We start from the raw sequence: 21,920 nt of genomic DNA on the forward strand, positions 1-21,920 counted from the left end.
CTGACCAAATGGAAACTGTTGAACATTACAGCATGTTGTCTACAGCAAGACTAAAATGGTTGGACTATTGTCCTTTAAAGGTCGACGCGGCCATTTCAGATGAGTCACTCTGAAGCTATTTAAGTTGGAAAGCAAGCATTTCAGGTTAGCTAGCAATCCCGTATTATTGGGCATTGGGTAATAACAAGGTGTTGTCTCCCTGTGTTCCTTTTCAGGTTCTTCTGTGTTGCCACAGGCAGGCAGGCCACCAGATGACTGGTGTGTACTGGGAGTAGGGCTTTCAGCCGCTGCGCTGCGTTGGAGCACAATTCACAGGTGAGTGTCAGAGGTTCACTTCCTGCTTTACTACTTCCATTCTTCTGTCACGTACGTCCACCTTTTTTTTTTTAACACTGATTGGTTAAACATGAATCTATGTTTGAAACAATGCTCCATTCATGAGGATGTCTGAGTAACTAAGGTGTGAAGAGGGACAACAATGTGTCTGTTGTGGAAATGTATTTTCTGCTGTGTGTGTCTGTGTGGTGTGTCCATCCATCTGGACAACCCAGCCACAGCGTGTTTGATTAGGCCAGTTTGTACTCTCCTCTGTCTGGACAGTGGGGTTGGTTATGCCAGTTTGTACTCTCCTCTGTCTGGACAGTGGGGTTGGTTAGGGCAGTATGTACTCTCCTCTGTCTGGACAGTGAGGTTGGTTCGGCCAGTTTGTACTCTCCTCTGTCTGGACAGTGGGGTTGGTTCGGCCAGTTTGTACTCTCCTCTGTCTGGACAGTGGGGTTGGTTATGCCAGTTTGTACTCTCCTCTGTCTGGACAGTGGGGTTGGTTCGGCCAGTTTGTACTCTCCTCTGTCTGGACAGTGTGGTTGGTTCGGCCAGTTTGTACTCTCCTCTGTCTGGACAGTGGGGTTGGTTCGGCCAGTTTGTACTCTCCTCTGGCTGGACAGTGGGGTTGGTTCGGCCAGTTTGTACTCTCCTCTGTCTGGACAGTGGGGTTGGTTCGGCCAGTTTGTACTCTCCTCTGTCTGGACACTGGGGTTGGTTCGGCCAGTTTGTACTCTCCTCTGTCTGGACACTGGGGTTGGTTCGGCCAGTTTGTACTCTCCTCTGTCTGGACAGTGGGGTTGGTTCGGCCAGTTTGTACTCTCCTCTGTCTGGACACTGGGGTTGGTTAGGCCAGTTTGTACTCTCCTCTGTCTGGACAGTGGGGTTGGTTCGGCCAGTTTGTACTCTCCTCTGTCTGGACACTGGGGTTGTTTAGGCCAGTTTGTACTCTTTTCCCTTTATAGGGAACTACTTCTGACCAGGGCTCATAGGGTGCTTTTTGGGGCACAACCTTTATCCAGGAGGAGTGGGGGAAAAACCCATCCTCTCCACCAAGACTTTGAAACTATGTAAAAAAAAAAATTAAAAAAAAGAGTGATCAACGTTGTTGTTAACATCCTGGTTGGTAGCTGATGAAGTGGAAACCTTTTGATGTGGGTTCCCTACCCTCTCCAGTCTACCTGAGATGAGGGCAGACAGACTGGTTTTGATATAGGGTGAAGTTGCCCTTAGACACTCATCTTGGGACAGTTTAGCATTTTCCCCCACTAATGGTTAAGGTTAGGATTGGAGGCGGAGAAGCCTATCATAGATCTGTACCTAGGGGAAAGTTCATCCTGTAGTGTTATTGTTCCATTCAAATGTCTCTCAAAAACATATTATTTACAAGGTGTTATAATGGGCCGCTGTTGTTTGCATTGTGGCTACATGGGGTTTGTTTACATGTCAGATTGTTGTTTAATACACCTGAGTATACCACACCTTAGGAACACCTGGCCTAATATTGAGTCTCAAAGGATCATAGGGGTTTAAAGGGTGTGTCTCAGTCACCAGATCTCAACCCAATTTCAACACTTATGGAAGATTCTGGAGCGGCACCTGAGACTGTGTTTTCCATCATCAATACACCAAATGATGGAATTTCTCATGGAAGAATGGTGTCACATCCCTCCAATAGAGTTCCAGACACTTGTAGAATCTATGCCTTGGTGCATTGAAGCTGTTCTGTTGGCTCGTGGTGCCCAACGCCCTAATTTGGGCTTTCCTTTATTTTGTTACCTCTATGTTAGTGTGTGCAAGTCAAAGTCCTTGTGATTTTGTCATGATGTTTCTTGTGAAGATTAGAAGGTAGACCAGAGAAAGCTGTCAGTAGGCTGTGACAAGCCTTGGTTTGAGTGTTTCACCAGTAACCACTTACAGGCTTGAATTGGGAAACGGTTCTGTTCTCTTATATAGTTAATGTTGGAGACATCTACCAGTGGGACCCGTCAATGTCTGTCCCAAATGGCACCCTATTCCCTATATAGTGCACTATGATGGGTCTTGGTCAAAAGTAGTGCACTATAAAGGAAATAGGATGCCATTTGGAACTTCTCCATTGTTTTAGCGAGTTGCTTGTTGGGGTTATGGAAATGAAGGCTTTTCGTACTGAATCACTCCATTGATGGTCGCTTACTGCTCCAGTTGTTTCACCCTTGTTATGCCGGGTATTTTACATCAAGGCCCTACATTTGTGTTTGATCTTGATTTTTGGAATTTGTCACTGTGCACTCATTAATATCCAAATCAAATGTCGTTACCATAGAAGTTAAAATAGACAGTTTAAAGGGGCGTGACGTGTTTCATCAACATCCATCTTGAATTATACAAAGGGTGGGTCTAATCCTGAATGCTGGTTGGTTAAAACTGCATTCCACCCGGTGTCTATTCCATAAGTTACCACCGGCTAAATCTGACTTTTTAAATTGAATCTGTTCTTTCTGACTACACAATCCACTGTTTCATCAGCCCAGCCAGGCAATTTATAAACTTGACCTCCACTAGAAAAAGTATGTAGACATTATCTCGCGTTTCTTTTAGGCTAACATTTAGTTTACAACAGTGGGTATTTGTATAAACCTTGCTGTCTGTCTCTCCGACATTTGCAACATTTGAATATTGAAACAATGTAATATCCAGCTGTCCCATAGTAATGAAGGAGTCGGGACGAGACAGGAGGCAGCTTTTCTCAGCCAGTCGAAATCATGAATCAGCTGGCATCATTTTTATGGTTTGTTCGTTCTAAATGTTCTTTTGCCATACTGGCTGACAACGTTCTTATCCCTTGCTTGCTTGCTTGCTAGCCAACTACGGATAACTTACAGTCAGGTCAAACAGCAAAGGAGATGCATTTTAATTTGTTTAAGCTGTTTTCTAGTGACATTTATTTGGATACATCCAATGCGCTAATGAGGCGTGATTTCACCTGGCATAGAAAATGTGTTCTCTTGTCAGGACACTGTTGTTCATAGGAGCTAGGCAACAGCACAGCTAACACAATCACATCAAACTGAAGCTGGAAAGACTGGAAACTAGCTGCTCTTTGTTTCGTTTGACATTTTTTCAATTGACATTTATTTGTATGTGTGTATGTACACTGCTCAAAAAAATATAGGGAACACTTAAACAACACAATGTAACTCCAAGTCAATCACACTTCTGTGAAATCAAACTGTCCACTTAGGACGCAACACTGATTGACAATACATTTCACATGCTGTTGTGCAAATGGCATAGACAACAGGTGGAAATTATAGGCAATTAGCAAGACACCCCCAATAAAGGAATGGTTCTGCAGGTGGGGACCACAGACCACTTCTCAGTTCCTATGCTTCCTGGCTGATGTTTTGGTCACTTTTGAATGCTGGCGGTGCTTTCACTCTAGTGGTAGCATGAGACGGAGTCTACAACCCACACAAGTGGCTCAGGTAGTGCAGCTCATCCAGGATGGCACATCAATGCAAGCTGTGGCAATAAGGTTTGCTGTGCCTGTCAGCGTAGTGTCCAGAGCATGGAGGCGCTACCAGGAGACATGCCAGTACATCAGGAGACGTGGAGGAGGCCGTAGGAGGGCAACAACCCAGCAGCAGGACCGCTACCTCCGCCTTTGTGCAAGGAGGAGCAGGACGAGCACTGCCAGAGCCCTGCAAAATGACCTCCAGCAGGCCACAAATGTGCATGTGTCTGCTCAAACGGTCAGAAACAGACTCCATGAGGGTGGTATGAGGGCCCGACGTCCACAGGTGGGGGTTGTGCTTACAGCCCAACACAGTGCAGGACGCTTTTCATTTGCCAGAGAACACCAAGATTGGCAAATTCGCCACTGGCACCCTGTGCTCTTCACAGATGAAAGCAGGTTCACACTGAGCACATGTGACAGTCTGGAGATGCCGTGGAGAACATTCTGCTGCCTGCAACATCCTCCAGCATGACCGGTTTGGCGGTGGGTCAGTCATGGTGTGGTATGGCATTTCTTTGGGGGGCCGCACAGCCTTCCATGTGCTCGCCAGAGGTCGCCTGACTGCCATTAGGTACCGAGATGAAATCCTCAGACCCCTTGTGAGACCATATGCTGGTGCAGTTGGCCCTGGGTTCCTCCTAATACAAGACAATGCTAGACCTCATGTGGCTGGAGTGTGTCAGCAGTTCCTGCAAGAGGAAGGCATTGATGCTATGGACTGGCCCACCCGTTCCCCAGACCTGAATCCAATTGAGCACATCTGGGACACCACCTCATCAGGAGCATGCCCAGGCGTTGTAGGGAGGTCATACAGGCACGTGGAGGCCACACCCACACTACTGAGCCTCATTATGACTTGTTTTAAGGACATTACATCAAAGTTGGATCAGCCTGTAGTGTGGTTTTCCACTTTAATTTTGAGTTTGACTCCAAATCCAGACCTCCATGGGTTGATAAATTTGATTTCCATTGATAATTTTTTGTGTGATTTTGTTGTCAGCACATTCAACTAGGGAAAGAAAAAAGTATTTAATAAGAATATTTAATTCATTCAGATCCAGGGCGTGTTATTTTAGTGTTCCCTTTATTTTTTGAGCAGTGTATATATGTATGTAAAACATGATGCCAGCTGATTCATGATTTCAACTGGCTGAGAAATGCTGCCTGCCTCCCTGTTTGTCTCGTCCTGACTCGTTTATTACTATGGGACAGCTGGAGGTCGAATTTGAATATTGAAAACATTTAGCAAATGTCAGAGAGACAGACAGGAAGGTTTATATAAATCTCTGCTGTTGAAAACTAAATGTTAGTCTAAAAGAAATGGTAGATAATGTCTAGATGCTTTTTATAGTGGAGATCAACTTTATAAATTACCTGGCTGGGTAGATGAGACAGTGGATTCAGCAGTCAGATGGAACAGAGTAAATAGGCATTTTAACTTCATAGATTTAGCCTGTGGTAACTTGTGGAATAGACACAGGCTGGAATGTGTTTCAGGATTAGACCGACTCGTATAAAACTAGACATGATCGCCTGGTCTTCCCGATATCTACTAAGGTGTGAGACAGGCCGTTCATACAAGGACCTGTACATACAGTGCATTCGGAAAGTATTCAGACCCCTTGACCTTTTCCACGTTTTGTTACATTACAGCCTTATTCTAAATATATATATATATATATATATATATATATATTTTAAATCATCAATCTTTAAAAAAAATGTTAATGTAACCTAACTAGGCAAATCAGTTAAGAACACATACACTACCGTTCAAAAGTTTGGGGTCACTTAGAAGGTCCTTGTTTTTGAAAGAAAAGCATATTTTTTTTTTGTCCATATAACATTAAATTGATCAAAAATACAGTGTAGACATTGTTAATGTTGTAAATGATTATTGTAGCTGGAAACGGCTGATTTATTTTTAATGGAATATCTACGTAGGGGTACAGAGGCCCATTATCAGCAACCATCACTCCTGTGTTCCAAAGGCACGTAGTTAGCTAATCCAAGTTTATAATTTTAAAAGGCTACTTGATCATTAGAAAACCCCTTTGCAATTATGTTAGCACAGCTGAACACTGCTGATTTTAAAGAAACAATAAAACTGGCCTTCTTTAGACTAGTTGTGTCTGGCGCATCAGCATTTGTGGGTGCGATTACAGGCTAAAAATGGCCAGAAACAAAGACATTTTCTTCCGAAATTCATAACTTTTCTTGTTCTAAGAAATGAAGGCTATTCCATGTGAGAAATTGCCAAGAAACTGAAGATCTCGTACAATGCTGTGTACCACTCCCTTCACAGAACAGCGCAAACTGGCTCTAACCAGAATAGAAAGAGGGGTGAGAGGCCCCGGTGCACAACTGAGCAAGAGGACAAGTACATTAGTGTCTAGTTTGAGAAACAGACGCCTCACAAGTCCTCAACTGCCAGCTTCATTAAATAGTACCCACAAAACACCAGTCTCAACGTCAACAGTGAAGAGGCGACTCCAGGATGCTGATCTTCTAGGCAGAGTTGCAAAGAAAAAGCCTGATGCTGCCACCACCATGCTTCACCATATGGATGGTGCCAGGTTTCCTCCAGATGTGACGCTTGGCAATCAGGCCAAACAGTTTTGGTTTAATCAGACCAGAGAATCTTCGGCTTTATAGTGCAAAAGTATTCATCCCCCTTGGCGTTTTTCCTATTTGTGTTGCATTTCAACTTGTAATTTAAATAGATTTTTATTTGGATTTAATGTAATGTACATACACAAAATAGTCCAAATTGGTGAAGTGAAATGAAAAAAATACTTATTTAAAAAATAAATAAAAAAACTGAAGTGGTGTGTACATATGTATTCACCCCTTTGCTTTGAAGCCCCTAAATAAGATCTGGTGAAACCAATTACCTTCAGAAGTCTCATAATTAGTTAAAGTCCACCTGTGTGGAGAAGTACAGATCAGGTTTGGGTCATAAAAAAAAAAATCCTCAAACTTAACATCCCACGGAGCACCATTAAATCCATTATTAAAAAATTTAGAGAATATGGCACCACAACAAACCTGCCAAGAGAGGGCCGCCCACCAAAACTCACGGACCAGGCAAGGAGGGCAGTAATCAGGGGGCAACAAAGAGACCAAAGATAACCCTGAAGGAGCTACAAAGCTCCACAGTGGAGATTGGAGTATCTGTCCATAGGACCACTTTAAGCCGGACACCACAGAGAGCTGGGCTTTACGGAAGAGTGGCCAGAAAAAATACATTGCTTAAAGAAAATAATAGGCAAACACGTTTGGTGTTCACCAAAAGGCATGTGAAAAAAAAGGCACTCCCCAAACATATGGAAGAAGGTACATTGGTCAGATGAGTCAAAAATTGAGCTTTTTGGCCATCAATGAAAATGCTATGTCTGGTGCAAACCCCACACCTCTCATCACCCCGAGAGCACCATCCCCACAGTGAAGCGTGGTGGTAGCAGCATCATGCTGTGGGAATGTTTTTCAACCTCCAGGGACTGGGAAACTGGTCAGAATGATGGATGGCGCTAAATACAGGGAAATTCTTGAGGGAATCCTGTTTTAAGTCTTCCAGAGATTTGAGACTGGGGCAGAGGTTCACCTTCCAGCAGGGCAATTACCCTAAGCATACTGCTAATGCAACAATCGACTGGTTTAAAGGGAAACATTTAAATGTCTTGGAATGACCTGGTCAAAGCCCAGACCTCAATCCAATTTAGGATCTGTGGTATGACTTAGATTGCACCAGTGGAACCCATCCAACTTGAAGGAGCTGGAGCAGTTTTGCCTTGAAGAATGAGCAAAAATCCCAGTGGCTAGATGTGTCAAGCAAGTTGAGACATACCCCAAGAGACTTGTAGCTGTAATTGCTGCAAAAGGTGGCTCTACAAAATATTGACTTTGGGGGGGTGAATAGTTATGCACGCTCAAGTTTTAGTTTTTTTGTGTGTCTTAATTCTTGTTTGTTTCATAATAAAAAAATATTTTGCATCTTCAAAGTGTTGTGTAAATCAAGTGATACAAACCACAAAAAACTCTATTTTAATTCCAGGTTTTAAGGCAACAAAATGGGGAAAATGCCAAGGGGGGTGAATACTTTCGCAAGCCACTGTAGGTGCCTTTTGGCAAAATCTAAACGGGCTGTCATGTGCCTTTTTCTTGATGAGTGACTTCCGCCTGGCCTGTCCACCATAAAGGCCTGATTGGTGGAGTGCTGTAGAGATAGTCACTCTGAGAACCTTCCAGAAGGACAACTATCAGGTTCTTTGTCACGTCCCTGACCAAGGCCCTTCTCCCCCGATTGCTCAGTTTGTCCGGGCGGCCAACTCTAGGAAGAGTCTTGGTGGCTCCAAGCTTCTTCCATTTTCAAGAATGATGGAGGCCACTGTGTTCTTGGGGATCTTCAATGCTGCAGAAATTTTTTGGTACCCTTCCCCCAGATCTGTGTCTCAACACAATCCTGTCTCAGAGCTATACGGACAATTCCTTCGACCTCATGGCTTGGTTTTTGATCTGACATGCACTGTCAACTGTGGGACCTTTTATATAGACAGGTGTGTGTGGCTTTCCAATCAATTGAAATTACCATTGGTAGAATCCAATCAAGTTGTAGAAATATCTCAAGGGTGATCAATGGAAACAGGATGCACCTGACCTCAATTTTGAGTCTCATAGCAAAGGGTCTGAATACTTATGTAAAGAAGGTATTTCTGTTTTTTAGTTGTAATAAATTGACAAACATTTCTCAGCCTGTTTATGGTTTATTGTGTGTAGATTGATGAGGAAAGGAAATAAATATGTAATCAATTTTAGAATAAGTCTGTAACGTAACAACGTGGACAAAGTGAATGGTTCTGAATACTTTCTGATTGCACTGTAGCTAGCTAGACATGACCGCCTGGTCTTCCTGGTAGCTAACTAGGTCAGACAGGAAGTCTCACCATCAGTGCACATTTACAAACATTCTCTAGTCAGAACATCCTGGTTTGATGTTGATGTGTGTTCTTATGTACCAAATATGCCAGGTGTTGTTGTGGGGGAAGGCCAGAGGGGGGAGGAGACCTTTGTGGAGCATCCCTACGTGGCGCAGACCTTCTGAAATACCAGGCCGCCGTGTCACGACAACAGTCTAGGTTATCAGTGCTGACTTGTGGTGCTGATGTTTGGGAGTCTCTGCCATATACATAGGCTGACATTACGTGGCCTTCTGATTGCAAGTCTGCATAGAACTATTGATTTTGTGGATATAAAAATAGTATTTTTCTTTTTTTAAACATTTTGTGTTTGTCCTCCAGCCATGCAGCAGGTGCTGGATAACCTGAGAGAACTGCCTCCCACCACGGGGGCCAAAGACATCGACCTCCTCTTCCTCAAGGGAATCATAGAGAGCCCCATAGTCCGCTCCCTCGCCAAGGTAACATACACTCCATCATATCATCAGTTAAGAGAGAAGAGAAGGAGGGGAGAGGAAGAAGCACTCAGTGCCACCATATAAATGTCTCCTCCATCTTGTCAGAACGGACTGTGCCAATAACGGCCATGAGTCAAACAACAGCAGTCTGGAACGTTTTGGCCACAAGTGTTTTGAATGTATGGTATGGCCAATTAGCCAGCCAGTCTGCCAGTACATGGCGCAACTGGCCAGCAATTTTAGTTGCTTGCAACCGAGTTGTTTGTTGGTTGCTTGGGGAAACACTGCAACCAATAAGCATCTCATCTGCAACTTGGTTGAATCCAGTTCAAACTTTGTGCAACTAGTTGCAAGCAACAGCCAATCAAAACAAACACTTTTGTCACATGATCCATTTGAAGGTTCGGAATTCCGACCCAGTTGTCATGTCAACACAGCTGTTCGTGCTGCGCAGAACAACCCGCAATCAGGGTTGACAGAACAGAGACTAACACAACAGGAGTTGTATACAAGTTATTTGTACATGGTTTAGCAGTCAATACATGTAATTTCAAAGAGAAGCCAAACCTCTCCTTGACCAGTTTCAACTGAAATTGTCCACCATGAACTGTGCTAGCTTGGTTAGCTCGTTGTTAACTAGCTAGGTGTTGGTGTTTGCCGTGTAATTTTGGCTAGCTAGCTGTGTTGGTGTTTGCCATGTAATTTTGACTAGCTAGCTGTGTTGGTGTTTGCGATGTCCTTTAGGCTAACTAGCTAAATTGTACAGGCTGCATTTCTACGGTGTCCTTGCTGTCACAATAACCAAACAGTTGGGTGAACACATTAGTGAAACCACGACGTAATGCAGCAGATGACATGGGTTGAGTTTAGAATTCTCAAACCATCCGCTTCAATTTGATTGGCTGTTGCGTGCAATTTTAATCACATTTGAGTTGCTTCATGTAACCAACCGCAAAGTTGCTTGAGATTCCGTCACTTGCAACTGCAACTAGAATTGCGTTAAAGTTGCTTTGTGTAACCCCAGCCTAAGTCTCGGTGGTTACTGCCGGGTGCATGGGGTTAACAGCTGCACATCTATGTTTAACACTGCAGTGAAATGTCATCTACAACGTGTTTCAGAGGGCCAGCCATGTCAGAGTCTGTAGAGGCCAGGGGCCTAATGCCTAATTTATAAACCGCAGTGGTGTTAAAGTACTTAAGTATAAATACTTTACAATTGAAGCAGTTTTTGTGGGTGTCTGTCCTTTACTTTAAAACCTGTTTCTGCACCTGGGCTGTATGGGTGAGGGGGAGTGTGGACAGTACACTGTGCAGTTGTCCCTTGGTCGTATTTGATTCTATTTTTTTTCACTTTTGTAGTGGTGTAAAGTATTTTAGTACTTTTAAAGTATTTTTTGGGATGAATCTGTACTATAGTAATCATATTTTTTGACTCATTTTACTTCATTACATTCCTAAAATGTCTTTACTTATTACTCCATACATTTTCCATGACACCCAAAAGTACTCATTATGTTTTGAATGCTTAGCAGGACAGGAAAATGGTCTAATTGACACACTTATCAAGAGAACATTCCTGGTCATCCCTACTGCCTCTGATCTGGAGGACTCACTAAACAGAGAACATTACTAGTCATCCCTACTGCCTCTGATCTGGAGGACTCACTAAACAGAGAACATTACTGGTCATCCCTACTGCCTCTGATCTGGAGGACTCACTAAACAGAGAACATTACTGGTCATCCCTACTGCCTCTGATCTGGAGGACTCACTAAACAGAGAACATTACTGGTCATCTCTACTGCCTCTGATCTGGAGGACTCACTAAACAGAGAACATTACTAGTCATCCCTACTGCCTCTGATCTGGCGGACTCACTAAACAGAGAACATTACTGGTCATCCCTACTGCCTCTGCTCTGGGGGACTCACTAAACAGAGAACATTACTGGTCATCCCTACTGCCTCTGCTCTGGGGGACTCACTAAACAGAGAACATCCCTGGTCATCCCTACTGCCTCTGATCTGGAGGACTCACTAAACAGAGAACATCCCTGGTCATCCCTACTGCCTCTGATCTGGTGGACTCACTAAACAGAAAACATCCCTGGTCATCCCTACTGCCTCTGATCTGGAGGCCTCACTAAACAGAGAACATCCCTGGTCATCCCTGGTCATCCCTACTGCCTCTGATCTGGAGGACTCACTAAACAGAGAACATCCCTGGTCATCCCCACTGCCTCTGATCTGGTGGACTCACTAAACAGAAAACATCCCTGGTCATCCCTACTGTCTCTGATCTGGCAGACTCACTAAACAGAGAACACCCCTGGTCATCCCTACTGCCTCTGATCTGGAGGACTCACTAAACAGAGAACATCCCTGGTCATCACTACTGCCTCTGATCTGGAGGACTCACTAAACAGAGAACACCCCTGGTCATCCCTACTGCCTCTGATCTGGTGGACTCACTAAACAGAGAACATCCCTGGTCATCCTACTGCCTCTGATCTGGAGGACTCACTAAACAGAGAACATCCCTGGTCATCCCTACTGCCTCTGATCTGGAGGACTCACTAAACAGAGAACATCCCTGGTCATCCCTACTGCCTCTGATCTGGTGGACTCACTAAACAGAGAACATCCCTGGTCATCCCTACTGCCTCTGATCTGGAGGACTCACTAAACAGAGAACATCCCTGGTCATCCCTACTGCCTCTGATCTGGCAGACTCACTAAACAGAGAACATCCCTGGTCATCCCTACTGCCTCTGATCTGGTGGACTCACTAAACAGAGAACATTCCTGGTCATCCCTACTGCCTCTGATCTGGTGGACTCACTAAACAGAGAACATCCCTGGTCATCCCTACTGCCTCTGACCTGGTGGACTCACTAAACAGAGAACATTCCTGGTCATCCCTACTGCCTCTGATCTGGTGGACTCACTAAACAGAGAACATCCCTGGTCATCCCTACTGCCTCTGACCTGGTGGACTCACTAAACAGAGAACATCCCTGGTCATCCCTACTGCCTCTGATCTGGTGGACTCACTAAACAGAGAACATCCCTGGTCATCCCTACTGCCTCTGACCTGGTGGACTCACTAAACAGAGAACATCCCTGGTCATCCCTACTGCCTCTGATCTGGTGGACTCACTAAACAGAGAACATCCCTGGTCATCCCTACTGCCTCTGATCTGGTGGACTCACTAAACAGAGATCATCCCTGGTCATCCCTACTGCCTCTGATCTGGAGGACTCACTAAACAGAGAACATCCCTGGTCATCACTACTACCTCTGATCTGGTGGACTCACTAAACAGAGAACATCCCTGGTCATCACTACTGCCTCTGATCTGGAGGACTCACTAAACAGAGAACATCCCTGGTCATCACTACTACCTCTGATCTGGTGGACTCACTAAACAGAGATCATCCCTGGTCATCCCTACTGCCTCTGATCTGGAGGACTCACTAAACAGAGAACATCCCTGGTCATCACTACTACCTCTGATCTGGAGGACTCACTAAACAGAGAACATCCCTGGTCATCCCTACTACCTCTGATCTGGTGGACTCACTAAACAGAGAACATCCCTGGTCATCCCTACTGTCTCTGATCTGGTGGACTCACTAAACAGAGAACATCCCTGGTCATCCCTACTGTCTCTGATCTGGAGGACTCACTAAACAGAGAACATCCCTGGTCATCACTACTGCCTCTGATCTGGAGGACTCACTAAACAGAGAACATCCCTGGTCATCCCTACTGCCTCTGATCTGACGGACTCACTAAACAGAGAACATCCCTGGTCATCCCTACTACCTCTGATCTGGTGGACTCACTAAACAGAGAACATCCCTGGTCATCCCTACTGTCTCTGATCTGGTGGACTCACTAAACAGAGAACATCCCTGGTCATCCCTACTGTCTCTGATCTGGAGGACTCACTAAACAGAGAACATCCCTGGTCATCACTACTGCCTCTGATCTGGAGGACTCACTAAACAGAGAACATCCCTGGTCATCCCTACTGCCTCTGATCTGGAGGACTCACTAAACACAAAGAAGAAAAACGTGTTTAATTTTTGTTTTATTTTTTTTGTACCGTCTTTGAAATGCAAGAGAAAGGCCATAAGGAATAGTGTGTTTGTTTGTTGTGACATGCTGACATCTGGTGGACATTTTACACTAGGTTCACTTTTCACAGGGAAAAAACTGACCAGGGCACGCATAAATTAAATCAGGCTTTATTTCTACAGCATGGAATGCAACACAATGTGCTTCATAGGAAAAAAACAAATAACACCTGAAATATTTACTACACAACAAATGAAAGAACAACAATAACTGAATGACTAAAAAGCACCCCAAGGAAAATCTCAACTTAAAAGCTGTTTTAAGATCTCTTTTAAATATGTCCACAGTTTCAGCCCCCCTCAGGTTCTCTGGCAGGCTGTTCCGGGGGCAGAATAACTAAACGTTGTCTCTCCATGCCTCTTGGTCCCCCTCAGGTTCTCTGGCAGCCTATTGGTCCCCCTCAGGTTCTCTGGCAGCCTATTGGTCCCCCTCAGGTTCTCTGGCAGCCTATTGGTCCCCCTCAGGTTCTCTGGCAGCCTATTGGTCCCCCTCAGGTTCTCTGGCAGGCTGTTCCAGAGGCCGGGGGCAGAATAACTAAACGTTGTCTCTCGGTCTGGGCGTTGGGATAGTTAAAACCTGAACTAAATACTGTGTGTATTAATGTGTGTCTCTGCAGGCCCATGAGAGGCTGGCGGATGTGAAGCTGGAGGCTGTGAGAGACAACAACCAGCAGCTGGTCTCAGAGATCCTAGACTCCCTCACAGGACTGAGTAGTAGAGACGCCTCCGCCGAGGAACTAGCCAACATCCTCCAGGAACCACACTTCAAGGTACTCACACACCTATGTATGCACACACACACTCACACACCTATGTGTACACACACACACAGTACCGTTGAGTTGTTAGAGCTAGCCTGAAAGTAGACTAGAGAATGACTGTCCTGTCAATCACCATATTACTCCTGAAGTTTCTGCCTCGCTGTCTCTGCCTCTCGCTCTCTCTCAAGATTCAATTCATTTCAATTTATTTTATTTTATTGTCATTATGTAACAATATACATGTTGCCAAAGTTTACTTTGGAGATTAACATTATAATAATAATAATCATCTCTCTCCCTGGTTGGAACTACACTACATGGTCAAAAGTATGTGGACACGTGTTCGTCGAACATCTCATTCATTGACTCTCTGGTGCCTCTACGGCAGCTAGAGCTGTGACTCTCTGGTGCCTCTACGGCAGTTAGAGCTGTGACTCTCTGGTGCCGCTACGGCAGTTAGAGCTGTGACTCTCTGGTGCCTCTACGGCAGCTAGAGCTGTGACTCTCTGGTGCCGCTACGGCAGTTAGAGCTGTGACTCTCTGGTGCCGCTACGGCAGCTAGAGCTGTGGCTCTCTGGTGCCTCTACGGCAGCTAGAGCTGTGGCTCTCTGGTGCCTCTACGGCAGCTAGAGCTGTGGCTCTCTGGTGCCTCTACGGCAGCTAGAGCTGTGGCTCTCTGGTGCCTCTACGGCAGCTAGAGCTGTGGCTCTCTGGTGCCTCTACGGCAGCTAGAGCTGTGGCTCTCTGGTGCCTCTACGGCAGCTAGAGCTGTGGCTCTCTGGTGCCTCTACGGCAGCTAGAGCTGTGGCTCTCTGGTGCCTCTATGGCAGTTAGAGCTGTGACTCTCTGGTGCCTCTATGGCAGTTAGAGCTGTGACTCTCTGGTGCCTCTACGGCAGTTAGAGCTGTGGCTCTCTGGTGCCTCTACGGCAGCTAGAGCTGTGACTCTCTGGTGCCTCTACGGCAGTTAGAGCTGTAATACTGAATGTGTTTAAGGAGAACTGTTTGGATTTAATCATTGTTTTTGTGGTGTTGGAAGCTGTTGTGTTAATTTATATTATTATTATTATTATTATTATGAAATTGTTTTCCTCAGGGCACCATTGTAAATGAGACACTGGTATCAATTGCTTATAATAATCTGTCTTTGACTCTCTCTCTCTGCCTCTGCTACTTGCCCCTCCTAGAGATAAAAATAAAAAAATAGCCTATTCTGTCTGGACCAATGAGAAACTGCGGCCTGAGGGGGGCTATGTCCCTGGTCCAATGGGAGTGGAGGGGTCAAGTGGGGGAGGTAGACGCACATTTCTGGGTTAGGGAGTTCTATCATGTGTGAACCAGATCTGTACTGATGCATGTTGCTGCTCTCTCTGTCTCTGTCTCTCTCTGTATTTCTGTTTTTCCCTCTCTCTGTCTCTCTCTGTTCTGTCTCTCTCTGTCTCTGTCTCTCTCTGTCTCTGTGTCTCTCTGTCTCTGTGTGTGTGTGTGTGTGTGTGTGTGTGTCAGATATTCATCCTGTGATATGGCTGCTCTGCAGGTGAGAACTTAACAGTCTTGTTCCTCCTTTCCTTCCTGTGGGACTGATTCATGATTGTATTTCCTGCATGCTACATTTGGTCTTAAACATGAACTGGTTGTGAAGAAGTGTGGTCTACTTGTGAAGAAGAGCTGTGATTGGTTCATATACATTGGAGGGGCAGTTACCCAGTAGGTTGTGTGTTTCTCTCTTGTTAGTTGGTAGTAAATCAATGAGTGTTGCTGCTTGACTACGACATGATGAAATATGTTGAGGAGGAGGGTGTGGAGACAGGTCTGTGTGATGTGTTGAGGAGGAGGGTGTGGAGACGGCTCTGTGTGATGTGTTGAGGAGGAGGGTGTGGAGACAGGTCTGTGTGATATGTTGAGGAGGAGGGTGTGGAGACGGGTCTGTGTGATGTGTTGAGGAGGAGGGTGTGGAGACGGCTCTGTGTGATGTGTTGAGGAGGAGGGTGTGGAGACAGGTCTGTGTGATGTGTTGAGGAGGAGGGTTTGGAGACAGGTCTGTGTGATATGTTGAGGAGGAAGGTGTGGAGACAGCTCTGTGTGATATGTTGAGGAGGAGGGTGTGGAGACAGGTCTGTGTGATAAAAATCAAATCAAATCAAATCAAATTTTATTTGTCACATACACATGGTTAGCAGATGTTAATGCGAGTGTAGCGAAATGCTTGTGCTTCTAGTTCCGACAATGCAGTAATAACAAGTAATCTAACTAACAATTCCAAAACTACTGTCTTGTACACAGTGTAAGGGGATAAAGAATATGTACATAAGGATATATGAATGAGTGATGGTACAGAGCAGCATAGGCAAGATACAGTAGATGGTATCGGGTACAGTATGTACAAATGAGATGAGTATGTAAACAAAGTGCATAGTATAGTATAAAGTGGCTAGTGATACATGTATTACATAAGGATACCGTCGATGATATAGAGTACAGTATATACGTATGCGTATGAGATGAATAATGTAGGGTAAGTAACATTTATATAAGGTAGCATTGTTTAAAGTGGCTAGTGATATATTTACATCATTTCCCATCAATTCCCATTATTAAAGTGGCTGGAGTTGAGTCAGTGTCAGTGTGTTGGCAGCAGCCACTCAGTGTTAGTGGTGGCTGTTTAACAGTCTGATGGCCTTGAGATAGAAGCTGTTTTTCAGTCTCTCGGTCCCAGCTTTGATGCACCTGTACTGACCTCGCCTTCTGGATGATAGCGGGGTGAACAGGCAGTGGCTCGGGTGGTTGATGTCCTTGATGATCTTTATGGCCTTCCTGTGACATCGGGTGGTGTAGGTGTCCTGGAGGGCAGGTAGTTTGCCCCCGGTGATGCGTTGTGCAGACCTCACTACCCTCTGGAGAGCCTTACGGTTGAGGGCGGTGCAGTTGCCATACCAGGCGGTGATACAGCCCGCCAGGATGCTCTCGATTGTGCATCTGTAGAAGTTTGTGAGTGCTTTTGGTGACAAGCCGAATTTCTTCAGCCTCCTGAGGTTGAAGAGGCGCTGCTGCGCCTTCTTCACGATGCTGTCTGTGTGAGTGGACCAATTCAGTTTGTCTGTGATGTGTATGCCGAGGAACTTAAAACTTGCTACCCTCTCCACTACTGTTCCATCGATGTGGATAGGGGGGTGTTCCCTCTGCTGTTTCCTGAAGTCCACAATCATCTCCTTAGTTTTGTTGACGTTGAGTGTGAGGTTGTTTTCCTGACACCACACTCCGAGGGCCCTCACCTCCTCCCTGTAGGCCGTCTCATCGTTGTTGGTAATCAAGCCTACCACTGTTGTGTCGTCCGCAAACTTGATGATTGAGTTGGAGGCGTGCGTGGCCACGCAGTCGTGGGTGAACAGGGAGTACAGGAGAGGGCTCAGAACGCAACCTTGTGGGGCCCCAGTGTTGAGGATCAGCGGGGAGGAGATGTTGTTGCCTACCCTCACCACCTGGGGGCGGCCCGTCAGGAAGTCCAGTACCCAGTTGCACAGGGCGGGGTCGAGACCCAGGGTCTCGAGCTTGATGACGAGCTTGGAGGGTACTATGGTGTTGAATGCCGAGCTGTAGTCGATGAACAGCATTCTCACATAGGTATTCCTCTTGTCCAGATGGGTTAGGGCAGTGTGCAGTGTGGTTGAGATTGCATCGTCTGTGGACCTATTTGGGCGGTAAGCAAATTGGAGTGGGTCTAGGGTGTCAGGTAGGGTGGAGGTGATATGGTCCTTGACTAGTCTCTCAAAGCACTTCATGATGACGGATGTGAGTGCTACGGGGCGGTAGTCATTTAGCTCAGTTACCTTAGCTTTCTTGGGAACAGGAACAATGGTGGCCCTCTTGAAGCATGTGGGAACAGCAGACTGGTATAGGGATTGATTGAATATGTCCGTAAACACACCGGCCAGCTGGTCTGCGCATGCTCTGAGGGCGCGGCTGGGGATGCCATCTGGGCCTGCAGCCTTGCGAGGGTTAACACGTTTAAATGTCTTACTCACCTCGGCTGCAGTGAAGGAGAGACCGCATGTTTTCGTTGCAGGCCGTGTCAGTGGCACTGTATTGTCCTCAAAGCGGGCAAAAAAGTTATTTAGTCTGCCTGGGAGCAAGACATCCTGGTCCGTGACTGGGCTGGGTTTCTTCCTGTAGTCCGTGATTGACTGTAGACCCTGCCACATGCCTCTTGTGTCTGAGCCGTTGAATTGAGATTCTACTTTGTCTCTGTACTGGCGCTTAGCTTGTTTGATAGCCTTGCGGAGGGAATAGCTGCACTGTTTGTATTCGGTCATGTTACCAGACACCTTGCCCTGATTAAAAGCAGTGGTTCGCGCTTTCAGTTTCACACGAATGCTGCCATCAATCCACGGTTTCTGGTTAGGGAATGTTTTAATCGTTGCTATGGGAACGACATCTTCAACGCACGTTCTAATGAACTCGCACACCGAATCAGCGTATTCGTCAATGTTGTTATCTGACGCAATACGAAACATCTCCCAGTCCACGTGATGGAAGCAGTCTTGGAGTGTGGAGTCAGCTTGGTCGGACCAGCGTTGGACAGACCTCAGCGTGGGAGCCTCTTGTTTTAGTTTCTGTCTGTAGGCAGGGATCAACAAAATGGAGTCGTGGTCCGCTTTTCCGAAAGGGGGGCGGGGCAGGGCCTTATATGCGTCGCGGAAGTTAGAGTAACAATGGTCCAAGGTCTTTCCTCCCCTGGTTGCGCAATCGATATGCTGATAAAATTTGGGGAGTCTTGTTTTCAGATTAGCCTTGTTAAAATCCCCAGCTACAATGAATGCAGCCTCCGGATAAATTGTTTCCAGTTTGCAGAGAGTTAAATAAAGTTCGTTCAGAGCCATCGATGTGTCTGCTTGGGGGGGGATATATACGGCTGTGATTATAATCGAAGAGAATTCTCTTGGTAGATAATGCGGTCTACATTTGATTGTGAGGAATTCTAAATCAGGTGAACAGAAGGATTTGAGTTCCTGTATGTTTCTTTCATCGCACCATGTCACGTTAGTCATAAGGCATACGCCCCCGCCCCTCTTTTTACCAGAAAGATGTTTTTTCCTGTCTGCGCGATGCGTGGAGAAACCTGTTGGCTGCACCGCTTCGGATTGCGTCTCTCCAGTAAGCCACGTTTCCGTGAAGCAAAGAACGTTAGTCTCTGATGTCCCTCTGGAATGCTACCCTTGCTCGGATTTCATCAACCTTGTTGTCAAGAGACTGGACATTGGCAAGAAGAATGCTAGGGAGTGGTGCGCGCTGTGCCCGTCTCCGGAGTCTGACCAGAAGACCGCCTCGTTTCCCTCTCTTTCGGAGTCGTTTTTTTGGGTCGCTGCATAGGATCCACTCCGTTGTCCTGTTTGTAAGGCAGAACACAGGATCCGCGTCGCGAAAAACATATTCTTGGTCGTACTGATGGTGAGTTGATGCTGATCTTATATTCAGTAGTTCTTCTCGACTGTATGTAATGAAACCTAAGATGACCTGGGGTACTAATGTAAGAAATAACACGTAAAAAAACAAAAAACTGCATAGTTTCCTAGGAACGCGAAGCGAGGCGGCCATCTCTGTCGGCGCCGGAAGTAGCTACTATATGTTGAGGAGGAGGGTGTGGAGACAGGTCTGTGTGATATGTTGAGGAGGAGGGTGTGGAGACAGGTCTGTGTGATATGTTGAGGAGGAGGGTGTGGAGACAGGTCTGTGTGGTATGTTGAGGAGGAGGGTGTGGAGACAGGTCTGTGATGTGTTGAGGAGGAGGGTGTGGAGACAGGTCTGTGTGATGTGTTGAGGAGGAGGGTGTGGAGACAGGTCTGTGTGATGTGTTGAGGAGGAGGGTGTGGAGACAGGTCTGTGTGATATGTTGAGGAGGAGGGTGTGGAGACAGGTCTGTGTGATATGTTGAGGAGGGGGGTGTGGAGACAGGTCTGTGCGATATGTTGAGGAGGGGGGTGTGGAGACAGGTCTGTGCGATATGTTGAGGAGGAGGGTGTGGAGACAGGTCTGTGCGATATGTTGAGGAGGGGGGTGTGGAGACAGGTCTGTGCGATATGTTGAGGAGGGGGGTGTGGAGACAGGTCTGTGCGATATGTTGAGGAGGAGGGTGTGGAGACAGCTCTGTGTGATATGTTGAGGAGGAGGGTGTGGAGACAGCTCTGTGTGATATGTTGAGGAGGAGGGTGTGGAGACAGCTCTGTGTGATATGTTGAGGAGCAGGGTGTGGAGACAGCTCTGTGTGATATGTTGAGGAGGAGGGTGTGGCGACAGCTCTGTGTGATATGTTGAGGAGGAGGGTGTGGCGACAGCTCTGTGCGATATGTTGAGGAGGAGGGTGTGGAGACAGGTCTGTGTGATGTGTTGAGGAGGAGGGTGTGGAGACAGGTCTGTGTGATATGTTGAGGAGGAGGGTGTGGAGACAGGTGTGTACTTGATTAACAGTGTCACGTCCTTCCCTGTTCTTGTCCCTTACCGGGCTGCAACCAGGGATCCTCTGCCTCACAAACAAACATGACCACACACTTGACAATGTCTTAGCAGAACGGCTCTATAGAAATGTGAGCCATTGTTTTCATTTTTTTATAGCGTGAGTGGGGACGTGTTCAGCTGGGGAGTGAGGTTACGAATCCAACTGTTTTACACTGTTTCCTTTCTGTGTGGTGATGTTTTTTTCTCCTTGGCTTAGTGTTCTACTGGAATAATACAATCACTCTTCAATAATCATGTCTCTCCCTCTCTCCTCCAGTCTCTGATCGAGGCCCATGACAAAATGGCAGCTCTTTTCCAGTCTCTCTCCTTTCCAGTCTCTCTCTTTTCCAGTCTCTCTCTTTTCCAGTCTCTCTCTTCTTTTCCAGTCTCTGATCAAGGCCCATGACAAGGTGGCAGCTAACTGTCTCTCTGTCTCTCTCTCTCCAGTCTTTGATTGAGGCCCATGACAAGGTGGCAGCTAAATGTTATGAGATGCCGTCGGAGGTGAACAGTAATGCCACGGCGACCGGCCCCCTCATGCCCGCCGACGCTGTCAGGATAATTGGCATTCAGAAGAAGGCTGGCGAACCACTGGTGAGTTAATGACTGTCACAAATGGCACCCTATTCCTTATATAGTGCACTACTTTTGACCAGGGACCAATAGCCGGGCTCCGGTCAATAGTGGTGCACTATGTAGGGAACAGGGTACCATTTAGGACGTCGTCTCAGACATTACCAATCAATCTGCAAGATCTGGATGACTGTTCATAGTTTGTAGTTAGCAGGTTAGGTACATAGAATATTTAAATCCCTTCTCATGCATTAACCTCCTCTCTCTCTCTCTCTCTCTCTCTCTCTCTCTCTCTCTCTCTCTCTCTCTCTCTCTCTCTCTCTCTCTCTCTCTCTCTCGCTCTCTCTCTCCATTCTCTCAATCCCCCTCTCTTTCTCTTCTCCTCCTCAGGGCGTGACGTTCAGGGTGGAACGCGGGGAGCTGGTGATCGCCAGGATCCTGCACGGCAGTATGATCGACCGGCAGGGCATGCTGCACGCGGGCGACGTGATCAGGGAGGTGAACGGGCGCGAGGTGGGCAGCGATCCCAAGGAGCTGCTGGAGCTGCTGAGGGACTGCCAGGGGGGCGTCACCCTCAAGATCCTGCCCAGCTACCGCGACACTCCAGCACCCCCACAGGTGAGAACAGGGTCATATTTATTAGTGAACCGTAGCAAAATGTTTTACAACAGAAAACAAAAATGTTTCTTGTTGGCCAGATTTCAGGTAGGTCCCTCAGTTTCA

The 21,920-nt window shown here is 46.4% G+C and overlaps 1 protein-coding gene across 1 annotated transcript in view; it reads left to right on the forward strand.

Annotated features, from left to right (window-relative positions):
- The first annotated feature begins 215 nt into the window (after positions 1–215).
- The window catches only part of LOC139378880 (protein PALS2-like), a 36,696-nt gene continuing 14,991 nt past the window's right edge, over positions 216–21,920 (forward strand). The window contains exons 1-5 of the mRNA XM_071121456.1: positions 216–315; positions 9,118–9,236; positions 13,993–14,145; positions 21,072–21,218; positions 21,588–21,815. Coding sequence (XP_070977557.1) covers positions 9,120–9,236; positions 13,993–14,145; positions 21,072–21,218; positions 21,588–21,815 — 645 coding nt within the window. The 5' untranslated portion in view covers positions 216–315; positions 9,118–9,119. The remainder of the gene's footprint in view (positions 316–9,117; positions 9,237–13,992; positions 14,146–21,071; positions 21,219–21,587; positions 21,816–21,920) is intronic.

The sequence above is a fragment of the Oncorhynchus clarkii genome, chromosome 2 (genome assembly GCF_045791955.1).
Source record: "Oncorhynchus clarkii lewisi isolate Uvic-CL-2024 chromosome 2, UVic_Ocla_1.0, whole genome shotgun sequence".
Lineage (NCBI taxonomy): Eukaryota > Metazoa > Chordata > Actinopteri > Salmoniformes > Salmonidae > Oncorhynchus > Oncorhynchus clarkii.